Source organism: Balaenoptera borealis (assembly GCF_965194805.1).
Source record: "Balaenoptera borealis genome assembly, chromosome: 2".
Lineage (NCBI taxonomy): Eukaryota > Metazoa > Chordata > Mammalia > Artiodactyla > Balaenopteridae > Balaenoptera > Balaenoptera borealis.
In genome coordinates, this window is record NC_138867.1 from 103,833,060 (window position 1) to 103,855,749 (window position 22,690).

Genomic DNA, 22,690 nt, shown 5'->3' on the forward strand with positions numbered 1-22,690 from the left:
CTCTTTGGACTATCAAAGGGTGAATGAGTTTGATTATTGGCTCATCACTCAAAAACTTTGTTCTATTTTTTCACATGTTCTCAAAGATATATTTCAACTCTGCTATCTCTCATCATCTCTTTAAAACTTTTCTGCCTTGTAGAGATTACATCTGGCTTCATTATAATATTCTGTAAGTGATCAGTTTACTTACTAGAATTCTGGTAATACATAAGTAAGACAAAAAATTTTACACTATTTTTCATTTACTTCCTGAATTAACTAACTTGATGTGATGAACATTAAGGTAGTTTTACTGTCATGAAGAATTTGCTAGCAGCCTAAGTAAAGATCATGCCTGAATCTTGCCCCACTCCAAAATGTTGAATTTATTTAAAATTTTTATCCTACCCACTTTCAAAATTTGAAAAGTTATAATATGACACTGGTATAATTGGACTAATGAAATTGTAATTTAAAAATTAATAATAGAGGAAATAAAAGTGCCTTAAATCTGAGCTAATATTATTACGATAATTGAATACTATATTTGACTTTGAATGAAGGAAGAAAGGAAAACAATGTGTTCTTTCTTTCTCATTATCTGAAAGAGAAAAATCTTATTGCTAATACAAAAGTATGAGTAGAATTTGCCTTGAGGTTCTTTGTTCTATGGTTCTTAATCCACCTGTTGGACGAAGTTTCAAGTATTAGCTTTGCAAGAAATATAAAGACTTTAAATGGCAATTGAAAAAAATTATCCTCAACAAATACTAAGGGCATATCATCAAATAGTTTCTCAGGAAAGACATTTCCAAAATAAGTAGGTTGGTATCTGTTAATAAAATGTATACCAGCACCTCTTGCCTTTTTGACTGGACCTACAGAAAAATCCTCGGATACTCATTATTTCACATGTTCTTTTAATAGGAACTGCACGTTGGAGTCTACATTTGAACTCCTTATCTTTTCACAATTATTATGTGTATTATTACAGATCAGACATATAGGTTACCAAGTTGATTTAATTGTGGTGAGCAGCATAAGTTCAAATTCTGTACCTTAGATTATTCATCAGTGACATGGAGATAATAATAGCTCTACCTCATGGTTTTGTTGTGAGAATTTTTTGAAGTATTTAGCATAGAGGCTGAGGCTTAGGAAGTACTAAATAGTAGAATCTATTGCTTTTGCAAATTAAGAAACTTGACTAGTATTTTTATCCACCTCTGAGAAGTGAAGTATAGAGATACAGCCAAACGAATGCATTGTGAAATGGGATTTATCTAATTTTATTCTGTCTCTTTAGTGAAATCATGTTAATTTACTAACCAGAAGGATAATGCTATACATTTGATAAACTTTTCCCACTTAAGAGACTACGAATAATATTCAAATACCTTAAAGAGTTTATTTTGAATCTGTTCTTGGCTTTTATGTGTTTTGGAAAAGCTCTTCAGGGAACAAGTATGCCCCCTCCTGCTCCCCTTAGAATCACTGGTAATAAATATGGCTGAGAAACTTAGACCTACCACTTTCAGTTTCTTGGCTATTCATTATTCAGCAAATATATATAAATGTCTACTAGGTGCTCGGCACTGTGCTAGGTTCTTTGAATAAAAGGGAGAATAACAAATATGGTGCCTGTCCCCGTGGAGCTTTCAGTTAATGGGAAAGGCTAATAAACAGACAGTGTGATAAGTGGAGAAAGTACAAGGTGCTATGAGAATGTATAGTAGAAGCACCTAACTTGGGTTTAGTGGGTTAAGTTTTCCTGGAAAAAATGGTATTATTTATATTCTATTTTTTCATACATTTTCAATGAAGAATCAGTAGGGCTTAGCAGTCGAAGAAGGTAGAAGGGGTTAAGAAAGGAGTGTACCAGGCAGAGAAAACAACATACCTAAGACTGTGGAGGAGAGATTGACAGATTGAGGAATTAAATGCAATTTGGTCAAGCTGGTACGTATTGAGAAATGAGACTGACAGGTAGGCAGGAGGCAAATCGTGAAGGACCTAAAAGGTCTTGTTATTAAATTTGGACTTTGGTCTTGAGGGTATTGGGTAGCCATAAAGAGAATTAGATAGAGAACTAACTTGATTAGGTTAGTATTTACAAAGCTTACTTTTGCTGGAGACTAGATTGAAGGGAGACAAGTCTAAGGCAAGGACACAACTCTCAAAAGTCCACAGCTGAGGAGAGATGATGGGTAGTGGAGATGAAGAGAAATAAAAGGACTTGAAAGATAATTAGAAGATAGAATTTAGTTGGGTATGGGGGTTGAGGGAAAGGGAGGGGTCAGTACCTGGCAAATCAGGATTTCCAAAATTAGGTTTTAAAATGTACCGCTGGCAGCAGATAGTACTAGTCTCTAATTCCACTGTGTTGAGCCTTTCACTGTAACACAGTCCATGGAGCTCGATGCTAACTAAAAATCTGATCCAAAAAAAGCTGAGAGGGCATGGCAAGCAGAGGGAAGAAGACAGCTGTTAAGGGCACTACTATTTTACATGGTATGGGATACCTTCTGATTGTTTGGAAAACTCCTCTGCTTTGCATCTAAGGAACAATGTGACACTGGGGGAAAAAGGACAGAATCACAAGTGGTGCAGATGTGTTATGCAGCCAGAATAACATTATGAAATATAAGAATAACATTAATTGTTGTAATAAGCAGTCTGATATTTTAGTCGGTGTCACTTCAGAAATACAGATACAGGTGATGATAACAGAAAAAAGAATTAGACAAATGTATCATGAAACGTAAGAAAACATATGTGATTAAAAGTCAGAGGAGTAATAGATGTCATATCTGAGTCAGTTCTCCATCATGCTAATTGTTAATGCAGACCTTTCTAAAATGTTTCAGATAACCAGTTTCAGTTTTCTTTATCAAATCTTTGAAAATACTGAGGTACTAACAAGAAAAAGAATTGAGTGACTAGAACAGTCATATCTTTCTATTCATTGTTTTCAGGGGTACTGAAGTCTGAATAAGAGAGGGAGGTTGTGGAAGGGGAGTAGTTACTGCCTTTATTACATAAATAATTTCCAGTTCATCTTTTTTCTTTAGTTTAGGGAATTCCTTGTCTAGTTATAATTGGGGTAAATCAGCATTACGCATTTGTTTCGATATTTTTTTTTTTTCTGGCAGTAAAGAAAGATTTTAATAACTACTATAGTAGGGAAAAGAATATAGTGTAAACTGAGCTTGCTTTTCCCAAAACAAAAGGCAGGAGACTTTTTAAATGCTGGGGTTTTGTCGACTAAAAATATATATTCACAACCTAAAAGTTGAGAGTTATGTTTAATTCGGCAGGAAGTTTTAGGATGTCAGGCCCAGAAGGCAGCATGTCAAGTAACCCTTAGAGAACTGCTCCGAGGAGGTGATGGGGGGAGCTAGGATAAATAGGAGTTTTGCAACAAAGGGCAGGTAGTGTTAACATCAGAAGATTATTGTTAATTAAAGAAAACCAGATATCTCAAGTTAAGGAATTTAGCACTTTGCCTGTAACAGTTACAGTAACATCTCTGAAGACTGAAATACTCAAAGAATAGAGTGCTCTGCTTAATACTTCTGTAAGTGAACATTAGATTGAGAATCCGTTTTGGTTTCTCTTTGCTGAAAGTCAGTGAGTGTGTCACTGGGCCTTTGGATTATCAGTTGGAATATCAAGAATATTAATTGTAACTCTATAGCTTTTAGAATATGTTGGAAAGTTGGTTTCATATAGTTATGTGAACCCTAGCACAGGTCCAATAAACTCTTTGGAAGTTACTCTTTTAACTATATCTTATTTACTAGTGTGCTTTCTTATAGATGACTTTTAGAAAAAGCTGAGTGGGTAAGTAAAATAGATAATCTTTTAATGTTTCTAATATATTTATTGGATAGATGAAGATCTGGTTAATTAATATATTGTGCCTCTACTGAGCGCTTGGTAACATGCTTACAAGACTCCAAATTAGGAAGATAGTAGTATAACTAATTTGAATTCATTATATTTGGAAACTGTATTAATTGGCCGTTTGACATGGTTGATCACAAAGATACCATGTGTTATCTTTGTACTCAAGTCCTTGAGAATGACTTCTTTTGGAATTAGATTGGGCAGGCAGCCATTAAATGGACCATTGTTTTTCTCCCACGCTTAGCTGCACGCTGTTTCCCCACTGCCTCCCCTTCAACTCTGATACAGTGATAGTAAAACTGTGGCCTAGTTGCCTTTTTTATAAACCTCTTAAAACAAGAATTGCACTAAGTTTCTTATCAAGTGGGAATAACAGAAATTTTCTTTAAGAACAAGAACAGCAGCAATAAAACCCCTGAATTTTCTTTTGAAATGTCAAACCTCAAGGCATCTGTGATTTTTAGATATACTTTCGTTAAGGAGCCTGATAAACACTAATATTTCAGAGACTCTTATGTTCTAGTGTGAGTTATAATTCTAGAAATGTTACCTAAATGGAATCATTCTTCAAAATTTGGCTTACAAAAATAAGCCAAATTTTGGTTTCCAGGAAGATATTGACACATTATTTATAATATTATGTCTTTGTTTCTTCCTCTAAAATCTGTTTGCAAAAAGACCACTAGTTTTCTTAAGTGGAAACAATTTTAATGCTGTGATACATTCTCACATCACTACTTTTAAGTGGGTCAGCTTCACAGAACTCCGTCACCACATTGCTTCTCTTCTGACCCTGGGATATTGGCCTTTACTCAGAGGGTTAGGGAGTCTGGGAAGCCCAGGGAAAATTACATTAAAAAAATTCATAAAGTCAGATGTTACTTCCTTTTGATCTGGTTCTGATCAGCCAGGAAGAATGAAACTTGAAACATTTCACTAAAATAAAGACTATTAAAGTCACTTATTACTGTGTGTGAAGTGACATAAATCAGATTTTATAATTATAATGCATATATAATTACTGTTGCTGGAAATTTAGAGTACTTGAGTTTCAAATTCTCATTTGTGCTGCTTAAGTAGGGGAAGACACTTTTGGGGAGCTGCCTGTAAGTCTCCCTCCCCCTATTTAGGGCCATTGAACAAAAGTGGGAAAAGAAACCCATTGAATAATTATGTTAAGGAAAGAACAATGGAAATTGTTCAGTGAACTGTTTCGATTATCCACTACATGCGAGGCACTCTGCTAGTTAAAGGTGGTGGAGAATACAAAAGTATAGGATAAGAATTCTGCTTTCTAATTCCTTTCCAGTTCATTGCAGAGGCTCTGACATTTTAAAAATTAAGAATAAAGAGCCCAATTATATTCAGTAATTAGAACAAATAAGTATTTTTTAATGTGTTCAGAAAGAGGGAGAATTTTAAGAGAAAAAAATTGACACAGAGCCACAGAGATCAATAGAATGACAGAAAGGAGGAAGCAGGTGCCACAGAAGCAGAGAGGGCGACTTAGACATAGGAGTATTCCTCCATTGGATTGCCTCTAAAGATGATCAAGGCAGTTTTATATTTTCAGCTGTAGGCACAAATGCATTTCTATGTACTTGTTCCATATAGGATATATATAAATCATGACTTAATCTAGATACATTGATTAATTTCTGGTTATTTTTCTTGAGTTGGTGGAGAGAGAGCATATTTCTCCAAACTAGACTATTAAGTCCACAAGGGCAGAGATGTTTGTCTCTCTGTTTACTATGGTATTCCAAGTTCCTAGAGCAGTGCCTGACGTGTTGTAGCCTCTTAGAACTTAAGTTTTAGAAATATGGGCTTCTGTAAATGGAAGTCTTAAGTCTAGTAGTCACCTGTCAACTCTGATGCTTAGGCCCTTGTTACATTATAAAGAGATCAGGTAGAGAAAGCATCAAAAATGATTCTTAGATTTTGAGCCTGGAGGTCTGGGAAGAAGCTAGGGCTTTAATAGAAATAGGAACTATAGGGAAAGTAACAGATTTAAAAGGGAGTATGATAAATTTGGTTTTAGAAATACTGAGTGAGGTGCCAAACTTGGTCTAGCTAACTGGCCATGTGGGTGAGTGGTTAGGCTCAGGGAATCCTTTACATAGAGATGACAGTTGAAGCCACACTTTAGGTCAGACTGACAGTAATAATGATGGCCACCATTTGTTGAACTCTTACTATATGCCAGTCACTGCACTTTATATACTCATTTCATCCTGATATCAACCTTATTAAATGGATACTTCTGTTTCCAATTTCATAGTTGAGAACACTGAGGTTTAGCAAGGTAAGATGTCTTTCCAGGGTCACATAGCTGGTAAGTGGTAGAACTAGGTTTTGAATCTAGATTCGTCTTACTCCAAAGTTATTAGCTGGTGCCAAGTCATAGGGAGATGTACAGGCAAATGAAGACTGAACAAAGACTATTAACATATTTTCTAGGAATCGTTGGCAACCTTCAAATAAACTCTTGTTTGAGTTCTGATATAGGGACAGAGTGTAGATTGGGAGGAGTTAAGGAATAAATGGAGAATTTTATAAAAATGGAAGTGGTAAATTAAGACAATAGTTTTCAAGAAGTTTGGAGGAAAACAAGAGATAAGACAGTAAGGTGACTTTGTAGGACCAAGAGAATTTGGGAGTTTTGTTATGGTTTTTATCTTGCTTTAAGATTTCATACATGCATGCATGTATTCATTTATTTCAACAAATATTTATTGAGTGCCTATTCTGTGCCAGATAGAGTGGGGAGATCTCTTGGGGAACAACACAAGGCTCTTGCTGTTACGGAGCTTAATTTTAATGGAGATGGGGGTGGGTATCAAGAAACACATCAATCAGTCAATCAGAAAAACATCAACATGGATAAATGCTATACAAAGAGTTAAAAGTGAAGTATAACATGTAAGAGTGTGTCTGCATGGAAGTTCTAGATTGTATGTTGGAAAAGTCCTGTTTTAGAGATGTTCTCTGAGAATCTGAAAGGTAAGAAGACAGACAATAATCAAGAAGAGAATTCCAGGGAGTGAGAATAGATAGTGCCAAGGCCTTAAGGTGGAAATAACCTTGACATTGGATGGAGGCTAGTGAGTAAAGGGAAAGTGTTATGAGATCAGAGAGGTAGGCAGGATTCAGATCTTGTGGGGCTTTGTAAATTGGAGTAAAGAGTATGGATGTTTATTTTAAATGAAACCAGGAAGTTGACATTAGAAGAGCTTTAAGCAGAGAATTATGTGTTATCTAATTTACATCTTAAAAGGAGCACCTTGGTTGTTGTGTAGACAATCCATTAATGGGAGGTGGACACGGGTAAAAGCAGACCAGTTAATAGGTTTTTGCTCTTCTTCACTCAAGAGATAATGGTGGCCTGGACTGCAGATCTGGTAGTCATAGAGTGGGGAGGACCAATTAGGTTTGGGGTGTGTGTCAGGGGAGGATTTAACAGGATCTGCTGATGGTTTAAGTCAGAGTGGAATCACGGTAACTTCTGGATTTGGAGCTTGAACAACTGGGTGAATGAATGGGCAACATGAGAGTGAGACCTGAGCATGATTACAGATTGAAATGAAGGATCCATTGGAAGGAACAATATTGAAGTTTCCAAAGGAAGTAATTCATGATGTAGCAAGGTACCAAAAGATATTGGCACACAAGAGGGAACTGATTGCATTAGCCTTAAAAACCAAATGACAGATTTCAAGATGAAAAGGAAGCAAGTTGCAAAGCAAATAATGAGTGACCTTATCATTAATAAAATGTAGACCTATTAGTATATTCAGTTATGAACAACTGCATACTAATTGTTTTGTGTTCCTCATATTAACTTTCTAATTTAAATACTTTATCATTGTATAACCTATTACTTTGTGTGTGTGTATGTGTATTTTTTCTTTTTTGCAGGTTGTAAGTTCTACAAATGGAGAATTAAACACAGATGACCCTACTGCAGGACGTTCAAATGCACCTATCACAGCCCCTACAGAAGTAGAAGTGATGGATGAAACCAAGTATGTATTGGTTTTGCCTGATCTAGTAACTTTTTTTTCTTAAACTGTGCATGTTTGAGATTTATAGTCATTACAGTTATTTAAGGAAATTTTTTTCAAGGAATAGATGCATGCAAAACAAGTGGTATGTTTATTTTAATCACTAAGTTTAAAATAGCGCTATTTCAGTAGATGTTTTAATAATACAAAAATAGTTATTTAAGAACTATGCTCAAATTCTTATTTAGAGTTAACAGCATATTTTTAGCTTTTTATTTTTAGGAATGTTGATGCATGAAAGTTATTGCTACACTATATAGATGCTCATTTTTTTCTGTAAACATAAGAATAAATAACTATTAATTTTGTAGTATGCTGCATGTATTAGTATTAGTTTTAAGTTACTTTTTTTTTTGTTAAAGTAAATTATAATAATTCTGCTTGGAAAAAAATTAAGCGTGAAAAACAATGTGATAATTTCAATGTGGGCAGTTTCTGATGATCTCTCTCTCTCTCTCTCTCTCTTTTTCCTTGTATTTTTTTTGTGTTTAGCTGCCAGAAAGTGTTGAACATGTGGTGAGTTCTCAAGTGTAGGCAGGCAGAAATAGCTCCGTTGACTGTTATTTCAAAGATTTAGCACCATTTTGTGTTTTTTAAAAACAAACTTTTCAACATAGAAATTATAATTGGTAAAAGTTGTCCAAAAGTATTTGATGTCATTTACATTAGCTCTGAAAAGCAAGAAATAATTGAGGAGCTCTTTTGCCTGCTGCAACTTTTTTGCTTCAAGTGACATAGATTTGGGGGCACTTTTTTATTGAGTAGATGATACACCAACCTTGCTTGCGCTTATGCATTTGTTTTGTAACACAAGGCTTTATTTGCTATTTTAAATAGAAAGGCAAGTTTTTGAGTTAAGCTTTCTTTTTTTCCTGTTTGTAATTGTTAAATACACATAGCAATAGTATCACTAAACCAGTATTTCACTTACTAATTATATTGCCATTGAATACACATGGTATACATTGATAAATTTCATGATAAACTATAGTGAGAGAGTGTTATGAAAAATCCTCATCTAAATAGTTCCTGCTAATTACAGATATTATGAAAAATAATATTCTTATCTGTTGCAATAATGTTGAATTTAAACTATTTTCCTGCCCTTGCCTTTAGTCATAATGCTGTGTTTAAAATGCTTCTCTCAATTTCAGGACAAATTTTGAGTCAGCCTTGGAGTGAATAAAGAAAGTGTTTAAATTAGTAAATTTTGGAACATTTACTCATCTACTCATATCCAAAGGGAACCTTACATAAATGCTCATTTGCTGGCTGCAAGATGAGGAAACTTTTGTGGATATTTCTTTTTAAAGAGTAATGATCAAATGTCCATTTTAACCAGTTTGACTGTGGAATTAATTCATAGTCAGTATGACTTAGTTTGGTGGATTTCAGGATATAATTAGTCAGCTACATACTTTTGTATTTTTACGTCAAAAATAAAAGCAACAGTATATATGTGCTTGTGCAATCCTAAGCACGGTTATAAAGGTGGGTGGCATGTGGCAGATAAGAATGCACATGGCCTTTGCAATTAAACATAGGTTGTAGAATCCTACTTCTGCCACTGTTTGTTTCCTTCAAGCTTGTTTCTTTTCCTGTAAAATGAGGCTAATAATATCTGCCTCATAGGTTGTTGAGAATATTAAATGTGATAAAGCACAGGTATTTTGTCTGGCACATGGCAGGTGCTCAGTTGTCATTATCACCCCTATCTGTTTCTCCGCTTCCGGCTGCCAGTGACCTCTCATCTGTGCTCTTCCCAGGCTTGTGCCTCTTCCGTCAGTATTCTGTGTTTTTACCTCCACACCACTCTTCACTGAAACTGGCTCTTCTGTGTTCGCATCCTCCGAGAGACCTGCTTTCCACCAAATCTATTACATTTTTCCATGTATTCATTCAACAGTTACACTGCTTGGATTTCAGAAATATCTGATAGTATCCTTGCCCTTAAGTAGATCATACTCCAGTGGGGGTGATTGCAGTTGTATTAGCATTTATCAATGTATGATAAATACTATGAAAAAGGTATGAAAAATCCGTTAGAGCTTGTAAAGAAAAAGAGTGTTTACTGACAAGATGATCAGAGAATGCTTTTTGGAGGGGGCTTTGAAGAATGAGTAGTAATTTATTTAGCTGAGATGGGCGTGAGTGTGTATATTTATGGTTTGGGTTTTTATCTGTAGGTGTTGGAAGATGAGAAAAAGGAAAATGGTGGGAAGACTCTTCCTGAAGTGAGGTTCTCTTTTGCATAGAGTGTCAAGTCTAGATCACTTGGCAAGGCACCCTTCATGCCTTTCATGGTCTGGCTCCTGCCTGTCTTTCCCAGCCTCATTTTCCATTCTGAAGTCTATGTTCCGTCAGTTCCTTAAGTCTGCCATTGATATGTTATTCTCTTTATCTATCTCCCACTTCTTGAAACTTCTTGGATTTCTTAAAAACAAGGTCTTTTTTATCTTAAGATCCCCAAGACCTCAACAAATTATTACTAAATAATTGACTACATAATGTAGTCTATCCATACAATGGACTATCAGTTAACAATATAAAAAATGAAATTGAAAACACGATGCTAAGTGACACAAGCCAGACATAAAAAGCCACGTATTATATGATCCATTTACATTAAATATCCAGAATAAGCAAATATATAGCGACAGAAAATAGACAGTGATTGCCTAGGGCAGCTTTGAGGAAGATGGGAGTGACTGCTGATAGGTTATATGGTTTCTTTATGGAGTGAAGAAAATGTTCTGAAGTTAAGTAGCGGTGAGGGCTGCAAAACTCTTTGAATACATTAAAAACCACTGAATTATACACTTTAAAAAGGTGAATTTAATGATGTGTGAATTATATCTGAAAAAAGCAGTTATTTAGAAAAATGGATAGCAATCCATGATTTCAGGGAAGCTTTATTCCAGATGGGCTACAGAGATCCTCAGATCTTCCCCAACTCTTCACTAGTTAATAACTCCTTTAAAACACACAGCATTTTGTCTTGTCTTTAATCAGGGTTATTCTGACATTCCTACAGGCTTATTATTGCATTCCTTGTATCCTCTTCGTCTGTGATTAAGAAATGTGAGCGTGATTTCTTTTTCTAAATTGTGTCTAATGCTTCTCTTCTCTCTTCCACCATTTTATGGGTAGCTAGAGACCTGCTTAGAATTCTTTTTCAGAATTTGTTTCCTACTTCCTTCTTTTCTTCTTACCTCTGACTGGCAGAGATCCCTCTCACCCCATCTCATTACTAGAATGTATTCTACAACGGATATTTTAGAGTCTCATGTTTCCTAGAATAGTACCTCATGGGGTAAATGTATGATTTCCAAGTGATGGAAAATAGTCTCTTCCCCCAAGATAAAGTGGCTCCTTCATTAGTAATGAGATTTTGCCTTACCTTTTTTTACTGTAGCGGAGAAATTTTTTTTTAAGGCAGGTGATACAAATGATAGCACCCTCATCATTTCTTCCAGGAATTTAGGAGAACAAGGCTTCTTTTAAGTTTAGTTATTGAGTTTTTAAGTACTGTGAAGTCATCTTTTTTCCTTTGTTTCTCTGTTTCTCTGTTTTTCCCCCTTTCCATCATTTACTGAACAGTTATTGTGTGTTTGGTAATATGATTATGAAGATAAGTCAGGGCCCTTTTGTTCCATTAGAGAAGATAGTACGTACACCAGTGAATTTTACATAGTGGTTCTCACCCTGGCTTCATATCACAATCATCTGGGGAGTTTTAAAAATATACCAGTACTTAAGCTGTACTTTCTGAGTTGTAGAGTCTGGTTACCAGTATTTTTTAAATGCCTTTAAGCCGATTCTAAGGAGCAACCAGGATTGAGAATCACTGGTCTAAAGCAAGGTATTATAGGATTAGCAGTATGGAGTTTAGAGACTGGAGTATGCACTGCTAGCTGAAGATCAGGAAGTCTTTGTGGGTAAGGATACATTTGCACTAGTTCTCAAAGATGAGTATGATTTGGCAAGGGAATGGGGGTCAGAGAGAAGAAGAGGTTGAGCAACAATGTGGAGGAAGGAAAGAATGGGTTAGTTTGAGTAGTAACCTGTGCACATAGAGAGTGTGAATATATTGGGAACTGAGATAGGCTAAGTGCCCAATCTTCAAGGGCCTTTAGTAGCAAGGTAAAATATAAATAAATTGGACACTATCTTTCTTAGCACAAGAAAGCATGCTGTGGGTTTTAAGCCAAGAAATGGTATAATCAGATTGAATTTTAAGAAAATTAATTCAGCAGCAGTTTGAGACTTATGTTGCTTCCTGGGGTTCCTCAGATTGCAGAAAATCTCCATTCCCTCTTTCCCTCCCTCCCTTCCTCCCTCCTTTCCTTCCTTCCTCCTAAAGTACAGGCTGCCTGGTAAGGAAGGCTGATGGAGGATGAGACTGAGAGGAGAATAGAAATAGGTTGGAACCAAATTTTAGAAGCTGTGTGGACTTAATGCCTCAGACAGTGAAGAACCATTGCTGAGATTTAAGAGGAAAAGGGCATGGCCATATTATGATGGGGGAAGTTTGGATGGCAGATTGGAGAGAGGAGGGTCTTAGGCTAGAAGTTAGTTAAAAGGCTCTTAATGGTGGAGGCAAGAAGTTATGAACTAAGCCAGCATGAGAGGGTGGGGAGATTTTAAAAGTCATTTCAGACTTGAGGAACTAATTGCACGTGGATGGAGAGGAAGAAATTGAAGGTGAGGATGGGTCTGCAGGTTCTTAGTTAGAGTAGTTATGTGGTCTTGCTCTCTGATCTAAACTTACTTGCCTAACCAAACAGTTTCTCATTTTTATAATCGAGAGACCTAGAGAAATGAAATTACATTTCAAGTATAAGTTTTCAGGGGAAAAATCCTTTGTCAATGAACTAAAGTTTAGATGTCATGAAAGATATTTTCTGTATACTCATCAACCAGACGAGGAGAGGCTAGGTTCTGGAGTCCTAAGTGGGTGGGGTCTGGCAGGTACCAACAGTCCCTCAACCGGCAGATGAGCCAGTGAGTCATTGTAGGGACAGATAAGAACTTCAGATCCAATAAACCCACACACATATGGTCACCTTATTTTTGATAAAGGAGGCAAGGATGTACAATGGAGAAAAAGACAGCCTCTTCAATAAGTGGTGCTGGGAAAACTGGACAGCTACATGTAAAACAATGAAATTAGAACACTCCCTAACACCATACACAAAAATAAACTCAAAATGGATTAAAGACCTAAATGTAAGGCCAGACACTATCAAACTCTTAGAGGAAAACATAGGCAGAACACCCTATGACATAAATCACAGCAAGATCCTTTTTGACCCACCTCCTAAAGAAATGGAAATAAAAACAAAAATTAAAAAATGGGACCTAATGAAACTTAAAAGCTTTTGCACAGCAAAGGAAACCATAAACAAGACGAAAAGACAACCCTCAGAATGGGAGAAAATATTTGCAAATGAAGCAACTGACAAAGGATTAATCTCCAAAATTTACAAGCAGCTCATGCAGCTCAACATCAAAATAACAAACAACCCAATCCAAAAACGGGCAGAAAATCTAAATAGACATTTCTCCAAGAAGATATACCAATTGCCAACAAACACATGAAACGATGCTCAACATCACTAATCATTAGAGAAATGCAAATCAAAACTACAATGAGATATCATCTCACACCGGTCAGAATGGCCATCATCAAAAAATCTACAAACAATAAATGCTGGAGAGGGTGTGGAGAAAAGGGAACCCTATTGCACTGTTAGTGGGAATGTGAATGGATACAGCCACTATGGAGAACAGTATGGAGGTTCCTTAAAAAACTATAAATAGAACTACCATACAACCCAGCAATCCCACTACTGGGCATATACCCTGAGAAAACCATAATTCAAAAACAGTCATGTACCACAATGTTCATTGCAGCTCTATTTACAATAGCCAGGACATGGAAGCAACCTAAGTGTCCATCGACAGATGCATGGATAAAGAAGATGTGGCACATATATACAATGGAATATTACTCAGCCATAAAAAGGAACGAAACTGAGTTATTTGTAGTGAGGTGGAGGGACCTAGAGACTGTCATACAGAGTGAAGTAAGTCAGAAAGAGAAAAACAAATACCATATGCTAACACATATATATGGAATCTTAAAAAAAGAAAATGGTTCTGAAGAATCTAGGGGCAGGGCAGGAATAAAGACGCAGACGTAGAGAGTGGGAGAATGAACTTGAGGACACGGGAAGGGGGAAGGGTAAGCTGGGACAAAGTGAGAGAGTGGCATGGACTTATATATACTACCAAATGTAAAATAGATAGCTAGTGGGAAGCAGGGAGATCAGCTTTGGTGCTTTGTGACCACCTAGAGGGGTGGGATAGGGAGGGTGGGAGGGAGACGCAAGAGGAAGGAGATATGGGGATATATGTATATGTATAGTTGATTCACTTTGTTATAAAGCAGACACTAACACATCATTGGAAAGTAATTATACTGCAGTAAAAATGTTTAAAAAAAAATGTAAAATCAAGAAAAAACTTTATTTTAAATTAAAAAAAAAAAAAGAACTTCAGATCCAGACAGAGGAACATGCTTCAGTTTCTGGGTAGACTTTTGAGAAGAAAGTATATGACATAAATCCAGGAAGACAAGCCATATTCTCCAAGAAGAAAAGGGCAATCAATAACGGGAAATGGTGGTGTGATGTCAATAGGAAAACCTTGGCTATTATCATCTATGTTTTCTACAGAGTTTAGGACATTGACCCATTATGATTTCTTATTTCCTACCTAAACAGTATTTCAAGCAACAGCCTTAATGTTCATCAGAAGCAGAACTTAACATTTATTCCCAAAGGATTTAAGACTAGAGATGTGGCTTCAAAGCTTCTAGGCTAGCCACCAAATGATCAGGTCAGAAGCATGAACCTGACTTGTGAGGGCCTACTGGCTCACTGGAACCACACAAGGAATAATCAAGAAAGAGCCAAGAAAAAGAGAATCATTGACAAGAACATGATTTAAATGTCTGGTCAGCTTATTCTTTCCCCAAGGTAGTTGTCAATAGCCTAGATCTGAGGAGACCCCACATGAGGTATGAACTAGTGGATAAGAAAATGTAGCCACTGAGCAGCAAGGAGAGAAAATATCCTTGAAAATTGTAAAGGTGTGAGTTATTTTCTAAGACCAGATAATTGAATTTATTGATAAAATAACTTGCTCACGTCATCTGTGAAAACTTCTGTATGTGCTGATTCCCGGAATCTCTGCTGTTATTTGCAGTTATTGTTTCCAATACCACCCGCCCCCCAACTGTACCAAGTTAAAATTACATGGTTTCTTTTTATGCATTTGCCTGCTCTCGTGTGAACTGATGACATGGTGTCCACTCAGTATCTCCAGGGGTCAGCTTATTGCATCCAGGACGAGGCCTCATTGAAATGGAGACTCAGAAGGGTGACCTGGCAGTTGGATATAGAAAGCAGTGCTCCTTGCAATTCAGAGTCCTTTAATAATTTGGTGCAAATCATCTCTCTCCAGAAAAGCTTCCACGGGCACTAAAATCTGTATTTTGTAAGGTTTCACTAGGGTCTGTGGCCCAAGGGTAAGAACTTTAGCTTTAGAACATGCTTTAGAGTTTTGACCAGGTTCTTACTCTAGAAGTTAGTTGCATTTATGAGGCAAATCATTCATTAATTCAATAGGTATTAAATGAGTACCAACTTTGTGCCCATTTGTGGGATGTATCTGTGAGCAAGACCTTAGGAAACTTACATTCTATGTGGAGATAGATAGTAAGTAAATAAATAAAATAAATTCAGATTAGTACTATGTACTGAGGAAAATAACACAGTCGTGTGTCAGAGTGGCCATATGCGAGAAACAGTGTTTTAGACTCAGTGCTCAGGGCAATTGAGATGAGACCTAATTCATTAATCACTAAGACTATAAATCAGCTGTTTTGATAATGACTATTAAGAAGTCAGCCGCAAGGTTAATGTCAATTTCCTTCTTAACTGCTGTGAGTATATCATATTTTGAGAGCATCTCTGTTCTCTGTACTTGGATGCATTCATATCGCATAAAGTAATGCTGTCCTCTAGTGGTAGTCAGTTTAATAGCATGCCAGCTCTACTTAGGCAAATGGCAAATCTATTTCAAGGGTGTACTCTATTCAGTGGGATTTATTTCTAAAAAATAGATGTCTGTTTTAGATTGCTTTTGATTTTAAAAGGTCTCTACAATTATAATGCATTTGAAGATCTTATTTAATCTTAAATAAATGCTTGGAGTAGTTTTCTGTGTTCAACAATACTTACGCAATGGAAGGAAAGATTACCTAGGAAATAGGAAGCACTCAACTCTCAGAACTGAAAGCAGATTAATGGTAAAAAATAAATCAGACAAGGTGAAGTACTAATTCAAGTGTGGTAAAGCTGAGATTTGAACTTGTTCATCAAAACATCTATTATATTCAATTCCCCATTCCAAAAGGCTTATGTATACCTTACAATACTTTTTTAGTAGAAAACTTTTTAAAAGAATATACTTAGGAATTTGAAAAGACAAATGACATTATTTAGGAACAGTGAACATTGTTAATAAAACTTTATATTAAACAAATTTCCATTGATATATGACCATATTCTTAAATTTAATATTCTAATTATTTGGTCTTTCTTTTAAATACCAATTTTTTAATTTTTTTTTTTTACAATATGGACATTTTCTAACTCTTTTCTAAGTTTTTAATTGAAAGGTTCTTTTTAGAATAATGATTTTTATCTCCTAGTAGTTTTTTGTTTTGCTTTTTTATTTTAGAAAATATATATAACAGATTTGAGAAAGTATTAGGTACCTAACAGTTAGAAAAATTTGACTTACTTCTCTAAGTCTAGGAAAAATGTATTGTGCCTAGAGTCTTCTTTTACAGTGGTGTCTCTTTTTAAGGCCCTTGATTGGGTAATTTATTTCCATTCTTTCTGGTAGTTACCTCAGTAAGAGTAAAACCCATCAGGATTGATAATGGCACATATTTCTAGTTGAATCTTTATCAGCTGATATATACAATTTTGAATTATTCACATTCCATGGTCTAGTCATTATGTACTACTTGAATGCAATTTAAAAATGCAATTGTGTAATTTGGTTTTGAATGCCCCATAGTGATTTCATAATTATGGCATAAATCACAATAAATGGTCTGAAATTATTTTTGACTAAAGATAATGTGAGTGGAGAGAGTATGTAATTTAAGTGGACAGTGTGGATTTTTGTTTACATTTATTTCACAGAAATAACGATATCTAGCCTTTATTTCATCTTCCATGATCTTTTGCTGGATAGGACACCTGAAGCTACATGGTCTCTTTTATTTTACGCTTAGCTTGAAAATGTTGAGTTAATATTGTTTTATGAAGGTGGGCTGGTAAGAATTAAAGGAACGTCTTTGTAAGGACTTCAGTGGGAAAAAAAAAGGAGCCTCTCTATATGTGGTACCTGTCATCTTGATATTCTGATAGATTGACTTTCTTTTAGGTATGGAAGGGGAAAATGGCCAGACCTTTATTTGAAGGAATGCTAGACTTTTAGAATATATATACATGTGTGTGTATTTGTTTTGTTAGTTGCTGATCAGTGATTCTCATTTAACTTTCAGTTCCTACCAACCTCAGCATTGCTCTACATGTGTTGCATTTTCTCATGACTAGGAGAATTTACTGTGAGAAAAACTAGTTCTCTCAGGGATCATGTCTATGTTTTTTCCGCCTAGGAGTAAAAACCAGATATTTCATAAATAGACTACAAAAACTGAATCAGTTTTCAATTGCAAAACTGAATCATCTTGATTATGCTATTTTAAATGTTAAGCATATTTTTACCTTAATTAAAATAACTTATGATCAGCTTGACCTTCTTTAACCTCTAAAGAATTAAAAGTGCCAATCTTAGCATTCTTATTCTCTTTAATGTATTTTCTCTCTTCCACTTCGTAAATATGATGGAAAATGTTTGTTGAAGAGTGTTTTGGGGATTTATCTTTTTAGTTTTGGAATCTAAACTAATTCTTAGTGAAAATAAAATCCCCAAATTAGGCTCATTATTGCTTTTCTAACAATGGCTTCAACAATCATATATGAATACCAGGAAAAAAGGGAAAGAATACATAAGATGTACTTTATATAACAGCATGCCATTGCCAGAAATTAGTATCTAAAATAGAATGTGATGGGTCAGTTGGGGTTCAGAACTTTATGGCTTTTTAGTTAGTCTTCGTGCAGAGCCTTTTCAGTTTAGTGGCTCCTTTTAATGTTGCATAGAATGTCTTGCTATTCTAAAAAGGCACACTGATGAAATGATAGTAACAACTCTGCCATCGTTTCACTAATATATATGCTTCATTAGTATGTTCACTGTTTATGTTGCACTAGCCCGTGACTTTCTATGACATTTAAGTTAATATGATAGATTCAGCCTTACTTTGAAACATTTTAGTATTTTTATAATAAAAGGAGTATTTCCCTCCATCTGCAGGTGCTGCTGTTTTTTCAAACGAAGGAAAAGGAAAACCATACAGCGCCACAAATGACTCTGGACACAGACAGATCATGGGGAGTTACTTACGTGTTCATCTGCTGTCTTGTGATTAAAATCATCTCCGTAGTGACCACATATATTTTCAAGGACTCACTGTTAGAAACAAAAATGTCATACTTTCATACTTCATTTTGTGGTTGTCTTACATTCGTATTTTTTTCTAATTTAACTTTTATGGAAGCTTTAAAGTTTTGTCAAAACATGAGTGCTTTGCCCATCATTGAATGGAATGGACCAATGAGGTGGTATTGATGAATTACCGTTCTGTAGAACATTTTTCAGAAGCTCTCCTCCTGTTGTAGAAAGCAGTACAGTATCTTAAATGTCAACCAGTTATATACCTAATCTGGTTTTTATAACTTCTGTAAGAGAATAATCAAAGAGGAATTTTCTCCCCAGTGGATAATGCAACAGAGAAAACAGAGTTGCCCAAATATTTAAAAGAAGTTATCCCTTGAGAAGATCATTATCTGTGTGACATCTGCATTGATTTCACTGTTACTGACGGTACTGCTATTCATGAGTCATATTAACATTCTCTCTGTGAAATCATGGTACAGTTACTGCCCAGAGGTACTGAGGAAAAAGCTCTATGGGTTTGGTAGATGGTAGTGGTAAAATGAATCACAAGTAGTGTGGTAAATATGAGCTCTGCTTTTGTTGCACCACTATGTGAAGTACAGTGTTGCCGAAGTGGCAAAAGCGCTTATTTTTTAAAAATGCAAAATATTTGTATAATGTAACTTTATGCTTCCAGTTAATAATGTATGTTAGACAGCAAGAAATGAATACTTTGAGAAATGAGATATGTTGGAGTTTTTTGAAAAATACACTAAGGAGAAGGAATAAATGTGAATCTCACCGCATCATATGAGGCTGAAGTCTAAGGAGATCCCACTGAAACCTGCTGCTGAACGATTACATTCTCCTTAAGCAGAAAACTTTGGATGTGCCACACAATGGTGTCTGTTTATTAATTATTTGCCCTTTGATTTTAAAAAAAGACCCTCAGCAATAAAAACGGGGTCACTCTATTGCCCTCTGTGCACATTAGTCTCTTGTATTCAACTTTGCTGGTTCTCTGGAATTTTCCTACTTTTTAGCATAATTTTGATGATTGAAAACTATTTTGGAGAGGATGGGTCAGGTGCTTTGTCCCCATAGTCTTTTGAAGTGCCTGCATATGAACAAAGTAGTGGTTCTGTAAAAAAAGGAAACCCATTCCACTTTTCAAGTATGCTTTGTTTTAAGCCATGAAGACACAGGTATACATTTGTCACATTCTACTAGCCAGAATTTGCAAGGAGAGTTAAGACAAAAACACTGGCTAGAAAGATAATTATGTTGTTCAAATCTCACATTCACCTTTCATTTATGAACTTGTTGCTTACTCCTTCCATTCAGCCCCTTCTTTTTGTCTTTAAGTGTGTGCCTCCGGGCATGCTTATTTATTTTTATTGTCTCAAGGTAACATTTAAAATATGTAATTAAAGTAAATAAATCTACATTTTTGACTTCATTATTGCATTTACAGGAATTTAACTGTACTTTGTAATTTATTTTTCTTATTAGCCAAAAGTTCAATGCATTGTTTTTGATGAATTAGGCACCCATATGAATACCGCAAATCAGGACATTATCATTGTTGCTCTGAATCCTATGAATGATCTTTATAAGTTCTTGATTTTAAAGACCTACACTCAGCCTAGAAAACACTTGTATAATTTGGTCAACCGTTTCCATTTTATCTATTTGTATACTGTCATGATGTCTTAAAACTACAGGAGTTACATACTGAGTTTTTATTTTTGTTTGCTTTGAGCAGGGTAGATGGATGTTTTGGCCATTATAATGTGAAACCACTTCTTTCTTTACAGTATTTGACCAAATTTGTGTGTCTATGATATTTGTAAATACATGCGATATCTGTATTTCTTATCATAAGCCTGTTTAGTTTTATTCTCAGTAGGGTTTTTGGACTGTACAGTGTTTATATGATCTGAACTCCTTATACATAAGAAGGTGTGTATATTAATCCAATTATGGACTTAAAATATTTTAAAACTATAAATACCCTTATTTGCTGCAAAGACCAGTGTGTAGACATTTGCTTTTTAGCAATATTTTTAAGTGCTCCATTTTAATGCCAAGGAATAAGTCTTTTGGCAACACAAACTGGTCAATAATAGGTAATGCAGGTATGTTCAGGTTAAGCCAACAATGTTTTGCATTTTTATGCTTCTTTTCTGTCAACACTAATGAAGTCAACATTGCCTGAATGTCTGAATAATGAAACACATCCCTGTTTAAAAGTATGTAACTGAAAAAGAAATAAAAAATAAAGGTAGTTTTTTTAAACTTGCTCTTTCCCCTTTCCTCTAATATGGGTAAAATAATGCCACTCACTAATTGAAGATAGGAATTTTAAAAATTCAGTTTATTTAATTTACTAATTTCAAAAATGAAGTCATATTATGATGTTCACAGAAATGAAATATTATTAAATCCAATTTTAAGTGAATGACTTTAATATCATTCCAGATGAAGAGCGTATATCTGTGACAGTATCTCACAGTTCATCATTGTGCTAGGTGCTTTAATGGGTTTTACAAAATGGTGCTCTGTTTACTGAAAGATGCCAAAGGTAAGATAAGTCAAAGCAGCACACACTAAGCCCATGTGTGTCCATTAAGCACCACCATTCAGAAACAATAAGATCTAGAGATGAAACATAACAGGTTAAGCATGGGTTAAAAGGCCCTGTCTAGAAGTATCTGACATAAGATTAGAGTTCAATCTGAATGACTATAGTTGCATTAGCACCCTTTGCTTTTGCAAGTGACAGAAACCTAACATGGCTTCAGCAATAGGCATGCACATTATTACATTTAACTGAAAAGTCCAGTGATAGGAGTAGCTTCAGGCATGCTTGATCCTGGTGCAAAGTTCAGGAGTCTGTTTTTCTCTTTATCTCTGTTTTGCTTCCTACCCTGCTGTTTTCATTGTCAGGGAGATTCTTCATGTGTGATGGTAAAGTGACCACCCAGCAGCTTCAGACTTCTGCCATAATCTCAGCCAAAACAAAGGACAGTTTCTCTCAACAGTTCCAACAAAATCCTAAGACTGACATTTACTCCTTCATTGGTTCACATGCCCACCCTCGAGCCAACTACCGTGACCCAGGGAATGTTGTTCTCCCATCTTCAGAGGACACACTGAACTGAGAAATAAGGTAGAAGGGTGTTCCCCAAAAGGAAATGATATTGTTATCAGAAGGAGAGTGAATGGATTCTGCGCAGGCAATCTAGATATCTGCAGTCATGGTGAGAAAAACAAAATAGAGTATAAAGGCAAACTTAATTGTTTTAAATTAGAAAACATTGTTATTACTGAGACTTTTATTAATGTGAATATATTATTGGAAATCACTAATATAGTGAATGAATACATTTGAAAAATGTTTTGGACTCAGGTAAAAACAGAGGTCATAAGTACCCTATTTGATGTGCTTTTGTTTAAAGGTTTTTGTGATAGAATTGGATTAGTAGAGTTAAAAGCCAACCTTTCTTCTAGAAGAGAAATAAATGGAATTATAAAGCTTTGCTGATGTTTGGGATAACTGGTTTCTTCTCTGACCATCTCTAATACAGACCCACATATTATTTTCTTAGGAAATTTACTTCATAAGAATGCATGGATCGTAACCAAGGAAAGAACTACATATAGAAGTATTCTCAGGTAATACTGCTGGGATATGAAAATGGTTTTAGAAGGAACAGTTGTTCACAGCAGTGTTTACCATACTGTGATTTTATTCAAATTGAAGAACACTCCTGCACTGCTCTAGACTAGGGGTTGGCAAACTTTTTTGTAAAGTTTAGGATTTATGGACCAAAAGGCAAAATTGAGGCTTTTATATACTTGTGTAATGAGAAAGAAAACAAATTTCCACTACTTTTTTATTGATGAAATTAAAAATATATATGAACACTTGAGTACAAATTTTTTGTCATACAGGTCTAATGGTAAAAATTAAGTTATTTTGAGAGGATAATATTTCACTTAATCGGGGTTTGAAATCGATTGCAAATGTTCATCTGTTATGCTGATCTGTAATGTGATTTTACGTATTTCATCTTTGAAAATGT

General features: G+C 35.3%; 1 protein-coding gene across 1 annotated transcript in view; it reads left to right on the top strand.

Moving 5' to 3' along the window:
• CSNK1G3 (casein kinase 1 gamma 3) overlaps positions 1 to 22,690 on the top strand; it is a 578,377-nt gene that overhangs the window by 118,891 nt on the left and 436,796 nt on the right. The window contains exons 12-15 of the mRNA XM_082380715.1: positions 7,810 to 7,916; positions 8,448 to 8,471; positions 18,480 to 21,865; positions 22,214 to 22,280. Of these exons, the coding sequence (XP_082236841.1) occupies positions 7,810 to 7,916; positions 8,448 to 8,471; positions 18,480 to 18,534 (186 nt within the window). The 3' untranslated portion in view covers positions 18,535 to 21,865; positions 22,214 to 22,280. The remainder of the gene's footprint in view (positions 1 to 7,809; positions 7,917 to 8,447; positions 8,472 to 18,479; positions 21,866 to 22,213; positions 22,281 to 22,690) is intronic.